The 16,679-nt window shown below is 41.5% G+C and overlaps 2 protein-coding genes across 7 annotated transcripts in view; both read left to right on the top strand.

The window, feature by feature from the left end:
* sulf2a (sulfatase 2a) overlaps positions 1–14,613 on the top strand; it is an 89,918-nt gene extending 75,305 nt beyond the window's left edge. For 2 of the 5 annotated variants that reach the window (XM_088005397.1, XM_088005396.1), the window contains exons 6-21: positions 839–1,008; positions 3,266–3,416; positions 3,705–3,880; positions 4,954–5,082; positions 5,384–5,672; positions 6,465–6,672; positions 6,982–7,240; positions 9,409–9,505; positions 9,611–9,705; positions 9,780–9,839; positions 9,923–10,089; positions 10,277–10,419; positions 10,595–10,703; positions 10,799–10,832; positions 12,873–12,926; positions 13,319–14,613. In XM_088005397.1, coding sequence (XP_087861523.1) covers positions 839–1,008; positions 3,266–3,416; positions 3,705–3,880; positions 4,954–5,082; positions 5,384–5,672; positions 6,465–6,672; positions 6,982–7,240; positions 9,409–9,505; positions 9,611–9,705; positions 9,780–9,839; positions 9,923–10,089; positions 10,277–10,419; positions 10,595–10,703; positions 10,799–10,832; positions 12,873–12,926; positions 13,319–13,349 — 2,172 coding nt within the window. In that variant the 3' untranslated portion in view covers positions 13,350–14,613. The remainder of the gene's footprint in view (positions 1–838; positions 1,009–3,265; positions 3,417–3,704; positions 3,881–4,953; positions 5,083–5,383; positions 5,673–6,464; positions 6,673–6,981; positions 7,241–9,408; positions 9,506–9,610; positions 9,706–9,779; positions 9,840–9,922; positions 10,090–10,276; positions 10,420–10,594; positions 10,704–10,798; positions 10,833–12,872; positions 12,927–13,318) is intronic. The other 3 variants (XM_015012673.2, XM_088005399.1, XM_088005398.1) reach the window with 3 other exon arrangements.
* A 573-nt stretch (positions 14,614–15,186) lies between these two features.
* arhgap46a (Rho GTPase activating protein 46a) overlaps positions 15,187–16,679 on the top strand; it is a 44,647-nt gene continuing 43,154 nt past the window's right edge. The window contains exon 1 of one of the 2 annotated variants that reach the window (XM_088005391.1): positions 15,187–16,373. In XM_088005391.1, coding sequence (XP_087861517.1) covers positions 16,360–16,373 — 14 coding nt within the window. In that variant the 5' untranslated portion in view covers positions 15,187–16,359. The remainder of the gene's footprint in view (positions 16,374–16,679) is intronic. The other variant, XM_088005392.1, reaches the window with a different exon arrangement.

The following is a 16,679-nucleotide window of genomic DNA, read 5'->3' as shown; positions in this document are numbered from 1 at the left end:
TTTCATGGTCTTAGCTTTGTGTGAGAACAGTGTGTGAACGGCCCCTTCCTGCTCCAACATTACTGCCTACCAGCACACGAAGAAAGATTTGTAAAGAAACGACTCGTTGAGTTTAGTGAGGGAAAACGTGACTGAGCTGTACAAAGTCCTCAACTTTATAGATCACCTCAAATTAAAATGGAACCGTCAACCATGTCCCGCATCAGTGTCTGACCTCACAAATGGGTTTTAGAGGAATAGTCAAAAATTCCCATAATACTAAAATATTTTCCCTGAAGAGTTGCATCTTTTATAGCTCCTAAAAAGTGAGGCAACATTATATTAAAGGGACCGTATTATGTGTTTTCCAGGCACACAGTGCCATTTCATAGCATAATCTATTATAAGTTAACTTCAGTTGTTATAAAAATGCCATATATATATCAAATATGATATACATCATATGATATATATCATATGATATATCAAATATGATAGAAATTTTACTTCCATATTGAATGCATTGAAATTGGACCTCTGCCTCTTTAAAAACTGAAACTACATCTCTCCTCAAAATTCTTTATTTTAACTATTGCAGAAACCGTGTAGAATTAAAATAAACACAATAATTTAACCAAATGTGTGCATGATGCATTCTGGATAGTTGTACTTTCTGTACTCCTGTTGGATCAAATACAAGCAGTGGATTGATCGAACGAGTCTCATCAGTTTGAAAAAGTAAAAAAATGGGATTTATTAGTATTTGACACTGACCCAGCGTAGCAACATACGCTTTGACATCTGCTCTACTGTCACTGACTGCTGAGTGCCTGGTGGGTAATAATTGCTCGTTCCACAGGACTACCTGACGGACATCATCACCAACAACAGCATCAACTACTTCCGGATGTCCAAGAGGATTTACCCCCACCGGCCGGTGCTGATGGTCTTGAGCCACGTGGCTCCGCACGGTCCAGAGGACTCCGCCCCGCAGTACAGCGCTGCCTTCCCCAACGCCTCTCAGCACATGTAAGACACAGAAGCTGGAAAGTTTGGGAACCACTGGGATAGATCAGCAAAATAAAAAATAAAAAAGTCAATTGTGATGTGGAAGGAAATGTACTTGTATTTAAAATAATTGAACAAATGAAAACTTACATGTTGCACCCATTTGTATTCAGAATCCCAGAATCAACACTTTGTAAATCCATGTTTGTGGACTAGTAGATCAGTCAGATTGCAGGGAAACATTAGCAAAAAGTAAAACTCTTGCAACAACCTCTTAATTAGACTTTTGCCTGGACTTTGACCGGGTCATTCTGACAGATGAATGCACTTTGCTCTTAAACTGTGGTACAAATACCACTGACTGGTACAAAACGGACGACGGCAAACCAAAAACTTGCATCTGATCTTTGCTTACTTTTGATCAACTTGCTGCAAACATCGCGAGGAATAACAATGGATTCCTCTTGACTTTATTGATTAAAACCTTGTCTCAACAGAGTACAAATAAACCATTTACGGCAGCCATATTGGATTTTGAGGTCTGTTTGGGGAAGGAATATCCAGCTTTTCCGCTCTGAATTTGGAAAGGTTTCCTGTTTGTTTTTCCAACCAAGAGGAGGTAAAATGAGATTTGGGAACTGAAAGGTCTCTTTCAGGGCGATGTCACGTCTGGTTGAGTTTTAATTTGGTGACTTCTTAAAACATTTGGTTGCAGTGGATTTCAGTTACGTTGTCAGCATAACATGGGTTATCAAATCACGCCACACACTTTTTTTCTTTTAGATAAGTCACTTTACTTCCACCTCATAATTCTGTTCTACTTTTTTTTGGTCCATCAACTACAATCCTTTTAAAAATACATCAAGAAGCATCATTGTAGCACGACAAAATGCAAGGATGTCTATGGGGTCGACAGCTTTCGCAAGGCTCTGTATTTCTCTCATTATTCAGGCTCAATTAAACTGCAAGGTGTTTGAACAAAAAAGTGATTTTTTTTTTTTCAATCGTGAAGAATTTGTGTGATCTCTGTGGGACAAAGCTGACAAGTACGCAGCACATTTTTGCTTTTTCACTGCCGTTTGGTAACAAATGACTCATCCCTGCGTTCACGCTTCTTCTCATTTGACGTAGAATGACACAGATTTGATAATCTGAGCTGGATGTCGTCTTCTGCTGCTTACAGTAGGCTGCTGGCAGCTTCGGGGCCTCTGCATGCACAGCCAGCATTTTTTTCTTCTTTTGCTCCAGTTTGTTTGGCTCCAGTGTTGTTCATGTTAGTGTTGTCACCACAATGAGCCCAGTTAATTTGTACTGTTTTGCCAGCTATGGTCAGAAATTGGAATAAACAATGTACGTTTAATGCCTAGGTAATGATTTCGTCATGCATATGCACAAGCGCGTATCTCTTTCATTTGAGCCTTTTGTTTTATTTTTTTCTGACCTTCTGTACCTCTGACTGCCTCTCTGTAGCTGCTGGCTAATAGCAAGCCCACTATTGGCCTCCGGAGAAGGATCCAAGGCCAGTAATGAGATTGTAGTTACTATTCCCTCCCTCAGCCCACACACTCCCCTCACTCCCGTGCTGCTTCATCTAATCCCTCCTGCATCATTAACCTGTACCACACTGGCTTTGTACAGAGAAGGCTCAGAAAATCCAACCTCTGTGTCTTTCTGGAAACTTTTAATTGCTCCTTCTCCATAAATGCACTCCTCTTGGGTTTTTGATGCTGCGAAGTCCTTTTTTATTTCTCCGTTTCTTTTTGTCCTGAACTTTACAATCTATTTAACTTACAGAAAAAAAATTCAACAACAGTGATGCATTATCTTTTTTTTTTTTTTTTTTTTTTAACTTCCAATCAATCCACCATAGCATTCATTCCCCTCAGCTCTTTGGCACTTATTGTTTCCAAATTGTTAAATGTCAACATAGAGCAGAGTTAAATTTTCATTAAAATGCGCAGCCGTATTGATTAGCACGTTAGCATTTTTTTACATTGCTTATATAAGATCCATTATAACACTGAATAAATAGTTCTCTTTCGATTCTGGAAAGTCATTAGGCTTCGCCAGCAGAAAAAGATGCTGCGTCTGCACAACAGAACTATAAACATTTTACGACAGCTTGGAGATGTAGCATTTACCTTAAATTGTGCTGTCTGAAAAAAAAAAAAAATACACCACATTTTTAATATGAAATCCTGTTCAATAATGGAAAGTTTTAGTAGTTGATCATTTATAGCTCATTATTTTCTTCTTCTTTTTTTCCGTCCTGCCAAAGAACGCCGAGCTACAACTATGCTCCCAATCCAGACAAGCACTGGATCCTGCGCTACACCGGCCCGATGAAGCCCGTCCACATGCAGTTCACCAACATGCTCCAGCGCAGGAGGATGCAGACGCTGCTGTCCGTGGATGATAGCGTGCAAAAGGTACGCAGTGAGCCAGAGATGGAGGCTTTAAACACACATCGACCCTTAAATGCGGACGCACACGTACCGCCCGTCTGACAGCCGGCGGTCCTGGGAGATCTGTGCTTGTTCTGACTGGGACTGGGGTAATGAATTCACTGACACACTTGGTAAATTGTTCAATCTCCTTTTCCTTGAAACTGGCACAAGAGATTTGAGCTATCAAACAAAAAGTGTAACTTTTTTTCTCTTTTTTTCTTGTTCTTTTCCACCCCGTGTGCCTGCTCAATGACTCGCGTCTCCCCGCAGGTGTACAACATGCTGGTGGAGACGGGAGAACTGGACAACACCTACCTCATTTACACCTCAGATCACGGCTATCATATCGGCCAGTTTGGGCTGGTAAAGGGCAAATCGATGCCCTACGAGTTCGATATCCGCGTGCCGTTCTACGTACGGGGGCCCAATGTGGAGCAAGGCGCTACGTGAGTAGTTTTCCTACCACGCTCATTTTCCTGACAGCAATATTAGTTACTTGTGCTGTACTGAACTATTCACTCTTTTGCATCTGATCACATCATGTTGAAATCTCAATCTATGATGTGTTTTATCAGGATCATATTTGCAAATTGGCAGGACGTAGTGCGTAGTTGTCTAGGAAAATTCATGATTTTAACAGGTTTGAAAGCTCTCTGAATTTGAATTAAGATCATTTTATTCTGAGTGAAGTCTGGTGCAAAAAAGAAGTCAGCTAATTACTGAACATTTCTCTTTTTCTCACATTTTATGTTAATATTTTGTTGGGATTTTATATGACAGATTAGAAAAAAGTACATAAATGTAAATTGGAAGGGAAATGATACACAATTTTCAAAGTTCTTTCTTCAAAGACTTTCTTTACAAATAAAACTCAAAAAAAAAAAAAAGCCAGAGGTGAGTAGAGGACCCAGAAATTGTACTCAAGAGCAGCACAACTTCAACATATTTTTACAGAAGTAAAAGTAAAATGTAGCCGTCCAACAAACTACTCAAGTGTAAAAAAAAAAAAAAAAAAGTAAGTACTAAAAGGAAAAAGTACAGCATAGTGACAGTATTCCTAAATATATATATATATTTTCCAAATATATATATTTGGAAAATATATATATATATTTTCCAACATTTACTCAGTTATTCATGTTTATATAACTGAGTAAATGTAACTGGACACAACCAAACTCTGAGCGTGACATGCATTTGTACTCAGCCTGCTTTATTCTGATGCCAAAAATTAACTAAGGCATCGATTGAAAATGCACACAAAACTTTTCATAAAGTTTTACTTACAAAATGTGATAAAAAGCACATCATTTTCCTTCATCTTCACAAGTATCCACTATATTGCATTAGTTCATCACATACAACCCCAATAAAACATACTTGTTGTTTTATTCCAACAACATATGAAATATTTCAAAGACGTGTGGAAACTTTCACATCAAAGAAGAAACGTATATTTTGTTGGAGGTTAAAAGAACGGCGTTATGATGATCACGCTGAGTTTCCTGTTTCTTGGCAGAAATCCTCACATCGTGCTGAACGTTGACCTGGCGCCGACTATGCTGGAGATGGCGGGCGTCGATATTCCTGCTGAAATGGACGGCAAGTCCATCCTGAAGCTTCTGGCCTCGGATCGACCAATGAACAGGTGAACACGCTCGCCGTCTCAGCAATCCATCGACGGTTCCTGGACGACATTTAGAAAAGGGGAGAGTGAAACAGACCCAGTCAAATGGGGATTTAGTCAGAATTTTTTATTTATTTATATATTTTTTTACCAAAACGAAGTGCTTTGTCACACATAATGAAATTCACAATTCAAACACAGAGGTACAGCATCATTATCTTTTAAGGGAGCGTGACATTTCGAAATGGCGCAGATGTTTGCTCACTGCAAATATCACAGTCTGGTGTGTTTTTTTTTTGTTTTTTTTTTACTGATTTCTCAGGTTCCAGTTGAACAGGAAGGGGAAAACATGGAGAGACTCCTTCCTGGTGGAGAGGGGGTATGTTTTATTGATTGACCTTTTTGTAAGACGCGTTCTCATTCAAGGCGCCGTGTTCTGGCAGCGTCGGCCTCCCTGTCAATGTTCTGTCTGTTCTTTCAGGAAGCCTCCGCACAAGAGAGCCGACGGGAAGGAAATGGCCCAGGAGGAAAACTTCCTGCCAAAATACCAGAGGGTGAAGGACTTGTGCCAGAAAGCAGAATATCAGACTTCATGCCAACAACCGGGACAGGTACCTGACCTGTATGAGCCAAGAAGGAGAGGCTGTTCAGTTTCCAACAAAAAAAAAAACAACAAACTGTGTTGCCATGGCAGGATAGTAATTTACCATCTGTGAACGTACTGTGATGTGCAGCGACTGTAAGCTTTTGAAAATACCATCTAATTTCTTTATAATCAAAGAGGGCTGAGTCTATATCGTTAAAGGTGAACTGTCACACAGGTTAGGATAGAACGCAGTGAATATGCAAAACATGTTCATTACTTTTTTTTGTGCAAAATCTTGCTTAGATAATGAGATTTTAATCTGCTCAGTTCTATCTTTAGCTCCTTTCAGAATGAGCTGTTTTAGGGCCTCTTGTCACTTTAAATCCAAATAAGCTGCTGCAGGCCACGCCCTCTCCGGCCCCCCTCAAACTCAATGTTCACAATCGCATGTGAAAATGGCTGCAAACAGATGCACAATAATACAATGAAAACCAGGAGCAGCAAGCAGTTTCTGGATGGTAAGTCAACAACAAAACGCTTGTATTTTCCAGCAGCCATTGTACAGCCCACAAAGAGTAAAACCAGCCAACCAAGTGTGCTGGAGCTCCGCTTAGGTTGCTCAGTAACAGTGCAGTGTTACTCAACAATGAGGAGGTTTTTGAAACGGCTCATTTTCCAAACACCAAAAAGCATCAACTTATTGCCAAAACATGGCAGCAGAGACACAAATGGAAGAACAAAAATGTGCAAAATGTACATTTTGTTTAAAAGGCCCCCCTTAAATACATTTCCCTTTCCTTTTCTGGTTTTGTTCCAGAAGTGGCAGTGTGTGGAGGATCCGACCGGCAAGCTGAGGCTGTATAAGTGTAAAGGCATGGCGGGTCTGTTTGCCCCTCGCATGCAGGCTCTGATGGCCAGCAGTCCCTCTACCATGTCTGTCACCTCCAACTTTGACGACTGTAACTGTGGCGACGGGGGGCTCAGAACGTCTGTCCTTAAGAAAAAGAGACTGCTGAACAAAAAGAGTGAGTTCTTTATCTCACTTGACCGTTCTGCTGTCCCAACAAGTGTTATTACACCATGAATTGATCAGAAATACACGTGTTCTGTGCCTGAAGAGGAAGCAGCGGGTCTACAATCTGACATTAAAGCAGCCAGGTTTTCATGACATGAGAGGCATGTGCCAGTGCTGCCACCAAGTGGTGGTGTTGAGAAATCACAGGAGCCAGAAATCATTCCAAAGAAACAAATTCAGAATATATGATATTTGTCCAATGCACCGACTCTGATCAAAAGTGCTCAAATTATCTTCTGTCAATCAAATTAATCTGCAGAGGTTAAGTCCAGTAAGGCCGTGACCAGGAAGCGCTGGGCGCGCTCCGTCTCGTTCGAGCTGGATGGAGATCTGTACGCCGTCGATTTGGAGGAGGGCTACAGGTCCCTGGGATCCGGGAACGCCAGCTGGACCAGAGACAGGTGGAGAGGCGCGGCCGCCGGAGACGACGGCGAAGAATTCAGCGGAATGGGAGTCGCAGCCAAGCCAACCACCCGTGACAAGCTCACACCACCTGCTGCTTTGAAAGTCACCTACAGGTGTGTGGGATGGGGGGGTATGCAAATATTCAAGCTGTCAGGTCCACAGCTAATGCATGTGTCTCTCAGAATAAAACTGACAGTAAGCTCTGTAAGTGATGGCCAAGAAAAAGAGGCTTTGAAGCTAAAATAAAGTAGTAATTTTTCTATGAAAGGATTAAGCAGCTTTATAACAGATGTAGTGATCATAAATATGTGACTGATTTGTGGCCTCTGGTTTTGGTAAAGCTCTAGCACCGATTCTTCTTTAAAAACTGTTACTAAACAAAGCAAATGTTAATTTCTAGCCTTCCTGCTGTGAGAGTTCATTAATCATTTCTATTAGAAGCAAAGACTAAGTCAGGATTACAGTGTTTGTTTATTTTTAAGGATGCCTTTAGCGTCTTTTGTTAGCAATTCACGCAGTTAACGTAGCTAGGTGTAAACATCAGCGACTGTGTGTATATCCCTTAGAGAATAAAGAGCCTTGACTTAATTGTGAGATTTCCAAAAGACGGCCAATATTTCCAAACCCAGCATCTTTCATAGCAGACAGAGAACAGAAGCACAAAAAAAAAAAAAAAACTCAGCAACATTGATTTACATCCAGCCTCCCTGCTGAAGCCGGCCCCTTGTCGTTCAGCCTCTTTGCCGACTTGATGAAAAATCAACACGGTGGAAACAGATTGATGTTCTGTGTTTGATGGCTCCTTTTCAAACCAAAACAGAAACTACAAACGTGCCTCATTATGGAGTAAAGTGATTAGCACTTGCTGAAGTCACTCTGGTGAAGTGACTGAAAAAAAATACAGCCTCACACAGCAGCAGTGCTTCTTCAAACGGGGTTGTACCCGTAGCTAGAATTAAAGAAAACATTTACAGAGCTGATGTTCCAGCACCATGTACAAGCGATTAGCAAGCTTAGCATTGCTAAAACAGCAGAATCTGTTCCCTAGAGACGCCTACTGGAGCAGCACACATCCAGCCTGTTTCAAGATAAAACAGAGCAACTTTGCTGTGATACGTTCATCCTTCTTGTCTTGCTCTCTCTCTCTCTCTCTCACTCGTTCTCACCTCATTTCTCAACAGGAAGAAAATGCATTATGTTTTTTAAGTAGTTTTTTTTAGTATTTATTCTTCCTCTGACTTCAGTTTTAAACCCACTTATACCAACAACAGATAACTTTGGACGCTATTCCAGCAACAAAGACTAAAGTGGTTGTCGCAGCTTTGTAGTTTGGTTTTATTATGCTGGGCGATCGAAAAAGGACTGGATTTCTGCACATCCGACCGGCTGAAAACAAAGAAGCTGAAAATCATCCGAGTCTGGTCACCATCTGAATCAGTTGAAGCTTATTTAATCAGGAACGGAACAGTAAACAACGTTACTTGGTGAAAACAAAGATCCATTGTTTTTGTACGGAGGTTTTCTAGCCACAGGCTAATTTGCAAACCCAATCCTAAGTTGGATCTTTATTTTTAAAAAACAAACAGCAAATTTAAAAATTAAGGATTCCCATTTCACACACACCTGCTAACGTACTGCAACTATTAACAAGAAATAGGTGAATTTACATGTTAGAGAAAGAGAAGACCCATTCTCCACAGCACAGTAGGTTGGTATACTTGTGCGTCTTTAAAACAAACTGTTCTTAAGTTCTGCAATGAAAATAAAATCTTATGAATCTTAAGTTGCTTTATGAAGGTCTAAAAATAATGACAATAAAAGGTGTAGCAACTTTTATTAAGTATTCACAAATATAGATTTACAACATATTCAACCAAGGAATCTGTTTCTGATTGGAGATGACAGAGGCAACTTAGAAAGAGGACGATAAGATGAAATTCAAGGAGTTTTTTAAATAAATTATTTGTTTGCCATAATATTTTAACAAAAAGAAAATCGCCTTGCCTCAAACTCTGCCAGATATTGGATTCAGTTGGAGCTTAAGCTACAACTTCACTGCATTTTCAAAACACTTTTAATCATTTTTAAGGGGATTGTTTCAGGGGCAACTTTAAAAACACACCCAGTAACAGCAGCAAAAATGATTTCTGCTTTAACCTTCAGCTTTCACTGTCGGATAAATCCACTCTTTTCACTCGGGAGCATTTACGCCGAATGGATTTTAAGTTTCAGTTGTGTTGTGCTAAATATGCATGAACGGCGTATTTTCCTCTACGTGCAGATGCTCGATCCTCATGAACGACACGGTGAAGTGTGACGGGGGCCTCTACAAGTCCCTTCAGGCATGGAAGGACCACAAACTGCACATTGAGCATGAGGTGCTCCCATTTTTATCTAAACTCTGCCGAACCGATCCGACACCACAGCTTGTCTGACGCGCAACGTGCTCCGGGTGACTCTCTGGTTCTTCTCGCTGCTCTCAGATCGAAACCTTGCAGACCAAAATCAAGAACTTGCGTGAGGTGAAAGGTCACCTGAAAAAGGTGCGGCCAGAGGAATGCCAGTGCAACGCGCCCAGGTGAGCAAGTCATCCGAAAATAAGACCGCCGCCGAGACTCGCCAAACGGTGACGGCTGAAATTTGTCTCCTCAGTGATCTTCTCAAGAGTAAGGAGGCTTATCTGCTAAATGTGGAGCAAATGCACTCTCTCAGGTAACACTTTACGTCATTAGTAAAGGCTCTTTTAAATTATTTTTTAATATTTCAGTCACTCTAGGAGATTTTGTTCCCGTCAGAGTGCCGTCCAAGCAGAAGACTCAGTGGCTGCAGAAGGAGCAAAAGCGCAGAAAAAAACTGCGCAAATTCCTGAAGAGGCTCCAGAACAACGACACCTGCAGCATGCCCGGTCTGACCTGCTTCACCCACGACAACCATCACTGGCAGACCGCCCCCTTCTGGACGAGTAAGGAACGACAACTGGCTTTTCAGAAAGTGTTTTTGGAACGTGGTGTTTTGTTTTCTACCTCTGCTGCCGTTTGTCAGGGCAGATTGAGATAAAAAACAATATTATGGCGACCTTTTTCTGAAAAGCTGCTGTTTTCTAAATCTGCTCCCCCTCCCTTTCCCCTCCGGCCTCCCTCTCCCTGTAGTGGGTCCGTTCTGTGCGTGCACCAGTGCCAACAACAACACATACTGGTGCCTGAGGACCATCAATGACACACACAATTTCCTGTTCTGTGAATTTGCCACCGGTTTCATGGAATACTTTGACCTCAGCACCGACCCCTACCAGGTATTTTGTTTGCACAGACACACCCATAGTGGGGTATAAATACTTCGACAATAACAACTATAAAAATAAAAAAAAAATGCAGTGCATTCCTTTGTCCACAGGGGGTAGAGCTTTACTGACATTTTCCAGAGTTTACAAACGCCCGTTGACATTTTGTCCTCGCTCGTTCCCGCAGCTGATAAATGCTGTCAGCACTCTGGATCGCAACGCGCTCAACTCGATGCATCAGCAGCTCATGGGCTTAAGGAGCTGCAAGGGCCACAAGCAGTGCAACCCGGAGAAGGGTGAGTAAGACGCCTCTCAGGGCAGAACGTGATTCGTCGCTTTCTCTCTCTCAAGTCATTTCAGAGCGATGTTGATCCCTTTCACTTCCTTCCAGGGGGAAAGGAGAGAAGCCACTTCAGTGAATACAGGTATGTCTTCCTCTATGTCTACATCTACAAACACTCCAGATGGAAGTAAAGCTGCAAAATGAAATCAGGGAGGCTTCTGTCTGCACAGCGAAGCTTCGTCTGCAGTACCTCGCAAAAGCAACACTTTCACATTTTTGTCATGTTATTAGTTCATCAGGATTGTCCCTGTTAAGACACAAAGTAGGGCGTGACTGATGATACAAAAAAGGAAACCGAAGCAGGCGTATGTATTCAGACTCCTTCCTCTGCCATCTGCTACCAGAAGTCACCTGATTGGTAGATCAGTGGTTCTTAACCTGGGTTCGAACCCCAGGGGTTCGATGAGTCGGTCTCAGGGGTTCGGCGGAGCCTCTGCCGCGGAGGTAAAGACACACTTGTGTAAAGTCGGGATGACGCCCCGCTTTGCCATCACTTGCTGCAGAGGATCACGTTACATTGCTTAGCCAATCAGAGCTGCGGAGGAGCACTGATTGAAGGAGCTCCAGTCTCAGCATGGATTTGAACTTGTGTCTTTAATTTCTTCAGCAAAACTCACAGTTTTTACCAAATTCTGTAGCTTTTGGTGTACTTCTAAATCTGCTCCTTAGTCGCATCTTTTCGGGGTTGGTACTGCCTCTAGTGGCGTGGGGGTGGTAACACAACTAATATAATTGCATTACTAAATCAGAATACCGCAAAGTCTTTATTATTATTAATTTTTCATTCTCTTAAGAATGTAGAGCTATATTTTATTTTATTTATCACTACAGAAGGGTTCAGTGAATGCGCATATGAAACTGGTGGGTTCGGTACCTCAGAAAAGGTTAAGAACCACTGTGCTAGATGGAGGGCAGCAGAGTGTGTGATTAAATCTCAGGGTAAACACTGTTTAGGATTTAGAGGTTTGTTAGAAACATCACATAACAAACAAGAGAACTAAATACAGGCATTGCTTTCTGACAGGCAGCACACAATTTGAGGCTGAGGTTCTCCATACCCAGCAGTCGGAGCCGGCCCGGCCCATAAGTGAATTAAACATCTACTTAGGGGACCCCAGACCTTCAGGAGCCTCCCCTAAATGGTTGTTTATAAAGTTTGACAGTATTGAGTTTGATTTATTGGTTTTGGCATTGATAAACTGAAAGATTTTAATATGTTAAGGGAATTGGGAAGTTTACTTTATAAAAGTGTAGAAGTATAATCTTCATAGTGCAACTGATGCTGTGAGTTAAACAGCTTCTTTGAGTTTGTGTTTGTCCACAAACACGTTTCAGCAAATAAAATCAATTATCTCTTCCCAATGTTGTTTCATCCTGCTTATTCTTATATTCTTATTAGTTAGAACAAACTTATATTACTTTTAGAAATTGTGGAGTATTCACTGTTTAGACCAATATTATATTTTTTAGATTATTATGCAGAGAAACTCCTTCCAGCTTATCCCAGAAAAGGAATTGGAACAAACTAAGAATCCAGAGGAACAACTTTCCAGAGCAGGAACATTTAGTTTATATACTTCACTCCAAAGGACCTATTCTTTCAAGAATTAGAACAAACTTAGAATCCAGAGGAACTCACCTTGCTACCTTAGATCAACCTTATTAGAACAAGCGTAAAATCTTTTGCAAGGCACTGTATGATTTTGCTTGCTGTCTGCGGTCAGAGGAATCAATAAAAATAATAATCTGAACTTATTTTAAGCCTCTGTGTTTTATCATAGTCCAAAATCTTTCTAGTGATTCAAACAAACACCAAACAGGCTAACATGCAAGCACTGCTCTGCTGTTTCTGCCTCTCCTGTTTTTGACCCCTAATGACTCGTCTCTGTTTTGTGTGTGTGTGTGTGTGTGTGTGTGTGTGTGTGTGTGTGTGTGTGTGTGTGTGTGTGTGTGTGTGTGTGTGTGTGTGTGTGTGTGTGTGTGTGTGTGTGTGTGTGTGTGTGTGTGCGCGCGTGTGTGTGCATGCCTCTACATGCGTACGCCGTGTGTGTGCGTCTATACCTGTTTGTTTCCATGCACGTGCATTTGGCCTGCGCGTGTGTACATGCTGTGCATGCCTCAGGCCAGTTCATCGTCGAAAGAGGCCAAAAATGAAGAAGCCCTCGTCCAAGTCGCTGTGAGTTTGTCATAACCCATCTGCTATTTGTAGTCAGCCAAACAAGCTCCGCTCCTCTCGCCCCGTTTCTCTCCGGGTTTTTGTTCAGCTCGCTCAGGCGACCCAGCAGCTTGCCATTTGCTTTAGCTCTGTACTCATTCATTTACAGTAACAGCCTGCATTAAAAACAGCTGCAGCTCATTTTTCTTCATTCATCGTGTCGAGTCAATAACAGTCATGCAATGCAGGAAAAAAACAAACAAAAACATTCTGTAATGCTGTGTTGTCAGTCCTCCTATCCTCTATTTTTGCTTTTTCTCACAGTGGCAGTAGAAAGAACTGGAGCGACGGTATTTATCGGATGCCTCAGGTTGCACTTTTAACTCACACGGCTTTATTTGTTGGTTTTGCAGAGGACAGATTTGGGAAGGATGGGTTGGGTAACCAGCTGCAGCCCCAAACCACACCAGCCTCCTCCAGCAGAGGACGGAGCATGGAGACTGTATACAGACCTAAGGACCTTGACCACACTTCGCTGAACCATGAACCGGAGATACTATTCATCTCTAAACCGGGTTTAGTTTTTGGGAGTGCTGCTCTTTGTTGCCTTTGCGTGAATGAGACACTAAGACTGAAAAAGCTAGGAAAACTTCTTAAGTTATCTGCATCGGAAAACATCTCATAATCATTTGCATTTGGGTCAGTTTGGTGTTCGGTTTTGACAGCAAATCCTTGTAGATAACATCCAGAATATCGCTTTAATCTGCTGTCTTTTGGTCGGGAAGCGGGGACTGGGACGGAAACACGATGAGCTACGCTTCGACTCTGCTGCTACACGATGACATCACGGCCTCGTGCTGACGAGGAACCCGGACAAACATATTTACCGTACCGACGTGTTTGCACATGGAAGTGATGTGAACTTTCTAACAACTGTAAAAAAAAAAAAAAAAAAAAAAAAAACTCCTCGCCATAACCTGTTGTGGTGTAGTTGATTTTTAACACTGATGAATGTCTTTCATGAGGAATCATCTCCCTCACAGCCGTGAGATGTGACGTGACCAGACTTCTCCTTTGCAATCGTTCCACCACCTACACAGAAAACCCTTGAATAGGCCTTCACTGAACACTCCCTCCCTCACAGCTAGAACAGAAGAACATTTGACGAGTGAACACAAAAGTGACATTAGTGACTTCGATGTTGCTCCTTTGTACCACACTTTAGAGGTTTCTATATAGTTTGTTTAGCTTGCTATACATGGTGCTACTGGATAACAACACGGAATTAAACCTTTGCTGTACAGTACAGTATGTATTTGAATGTATGTTGTGCAATTAATATAAATGTTTACAATATTTTTTTATAATACTTAAGAAGAGGCAGACCTCAATGTACAATACGAGTTGACAAAATGAAGGTAAGAAGCGGCTTCAGAAACCCCACGATTTGTATGTTTGTCCTTATTTACATGAGAAAAGCACTTAAAGGATTCACTGTGATGAGATGTACAATAATCAATACATAGTCTACTCTGTGCCAGAGGGGGGGAAAAAAACACAATTTAATAATACTTGATGTGAAGTACTTGCTTTTTGTTATTAGATCATGTTTTGTTTTTCTTTGTAAACATTTCCATAGACCTAGATAGAGCCGATAGTAATTGTGGATAATAAAGTGTTTTGTTTGAAATAAAAAAAATGGCATGCATTTTATTGTTTTATTGTCATGATGTCGTTTTTGTCCAGCAGGTGTCTCTGTCTGCTCGTCTACAGGATAAGATCTTCATTTGGGCGAATACGCAGAGCAATGTTTACTGCAGAGTGCTGCAGGTCAGAGAGCAGCGAGATACAGCTTGTGAAAATAAAAAACATAATTAAAAACGGTTAGTTAAGGTGAATACGTTCTCTAATACAATTAAACATTTTCACGAGTCCAAGACTTGAGTGATATGTGACGTGGCAAACCAAGACCTGAGTGAACTTGTCACTCTAATCAGTGCAGTTTGTAGCACTGACAGGGTGAGACCCTTTTTCTGTTACTCCAAATACAAACTTAAATTATCCAGCTGAGGTGTAGTCAGTCTAAACATTTCAGATTTTAAATGACCTCTTGATTCAACACTGAATCATAAGCTGTGAAGCACGTGCTCTGTCAATATAATAGTTGTGCACACTTTCTAACAATACTTATATTCTTTGAGTCATTCTGAAAATTAGCTAAAACCTGTTTACGAATGACATTCCTTGTGGTGTGCTGCCCTGGGTGGAAAGCCATACTGCCCAATTAAAAAAATAGTGTCTGAGATTCTGATTAGTAACAGCTAGTATTTTATATGCGGATGCTGCATTTGAGTCACCTTTGGATGTCAGGTGAATGGCTGAAATCAGAGAAGAGGGCATTTTGGATGGTTTATAGTTTATACTGGTAATAATTACTATAATATGTGGCTCTTTTACATTAGTGCCTACTCAGGATGGCGTCTGCTAATAACAGTTTTCCAGTTGCATGGCACAGCCCCTTTCTTTTTTTTTTTTGTTTTGTTTTTTTTAGAAACTTCTCTGCTGGGGTCTCTTATTCAGTCAGGTTGAAAAGGTGTTGTCAAGACTGTGTCACTGATTGGCTAGGGGGTGGAGTCACTGGTTGCGTCACAAGAGCAAATCCCTTACAATAATCCCACCTGTCATTTGAAAAAAACCTCACAACTACCACTGAGTGTATTTGGAGATTTTAAGGATAATGTTAGTGTTAGACTAAGCAATATGGTCAACTAATATATGATGACTCCACTCACTACGCTATACAAAAGCTGCTGTTTTGAACCGATTTGCTGCTCTTTGCTCCTAGGAAACGCTCATAAGCGGCCATATTGGATACTGAACTCAGGGTTGCTTATTTAGCTCCGACTTTAAGAGTCGGAATTCAGGAGGCCTTTTGTTTCACTAAACATTGTGAGACAAGATACGTCTGAAAGTCGGTGAATACAGAGCAAGTAAAGGGTTAGAAAGTGGTATTAGTAATAAAAAAGATTGTGTAATTCATAAATTAATATGTTATATTGGTTGACAGCAATAGGTTACACGTAGCTCTATTTAAAGGTGCCAGGCAGTTGTCCCGGCTGGACGGTCTACTTTTGAAGCTGTTTCTGAATGAGTCACAAACGCTTCGGCTCGTCGTCGGACAGCCGGGAGTGAAGCGGGATTGGGTGGATGGTGTGGAGTAAAGGAGGAGTTGTATGTGGGCTGGGAAGTTTGTATTAGTGCTTCGGTGGGGGTTGCAGACCGGGTGACCCCCATCCCAACCCCATGATTCACGTGGGGAGGCGGAGACTCCATATCGGATTCACCCAGGCAGGCAGCGCCGGGAGGACCGTCCTGTGCTCACCGCTCCGAAAAACTAACCTCCGAAGCAGAGCTGAGTTTCTTCATTGCGTCCGCTTCGTTTACAATGTGAAAAATGGCCGGGACGAGGTAAGTTTACCCACTTTATTTTGAATGCGACACGAAATTAAACGCAGAAAGTTTAGCTCGGTGTGTCTGCTCGCTATCATCCCGACTGCTCTCGCGCCACTTACTGGTTAATTAGTTCAAATTAATTTTAAACTTTACGGTTTGTGGGTCGAGACAATGCAAGAGAGGCTTTAAGAGAAACTAGATAATTTGTTGGCTTTCTTTGCAAATGTGTTGGCTGGTTCTGTTTGCTACTATTATTTTAAAACTCATATTCAAGCTGTTTTTGTTTGCTAACAGCGTTGGAAACAACGGGTTTCACACTGA

The sequence above is a fragment of the Poecilia mexicana genome, unplaced genomic scaffold (genome assembly GCF_051168715.1).
Source record: "Poecilia mexicana isolate PSO_F unplaced genomic scaffold, ASM5116871v1 scaffold_5, whole genome shotgun sequence".
Lineage (NCBI taxonomy): Eukaryota > Metazoa > Chordata > Actinopteri > Cyprinodontiformes > Poeciliidae > Poecilia > Poecilia mexicana.
Note: the sequence above shows the minus strand (reverse complement) of the source record. Positions and strands in the feature narration are given on the sequence as shown.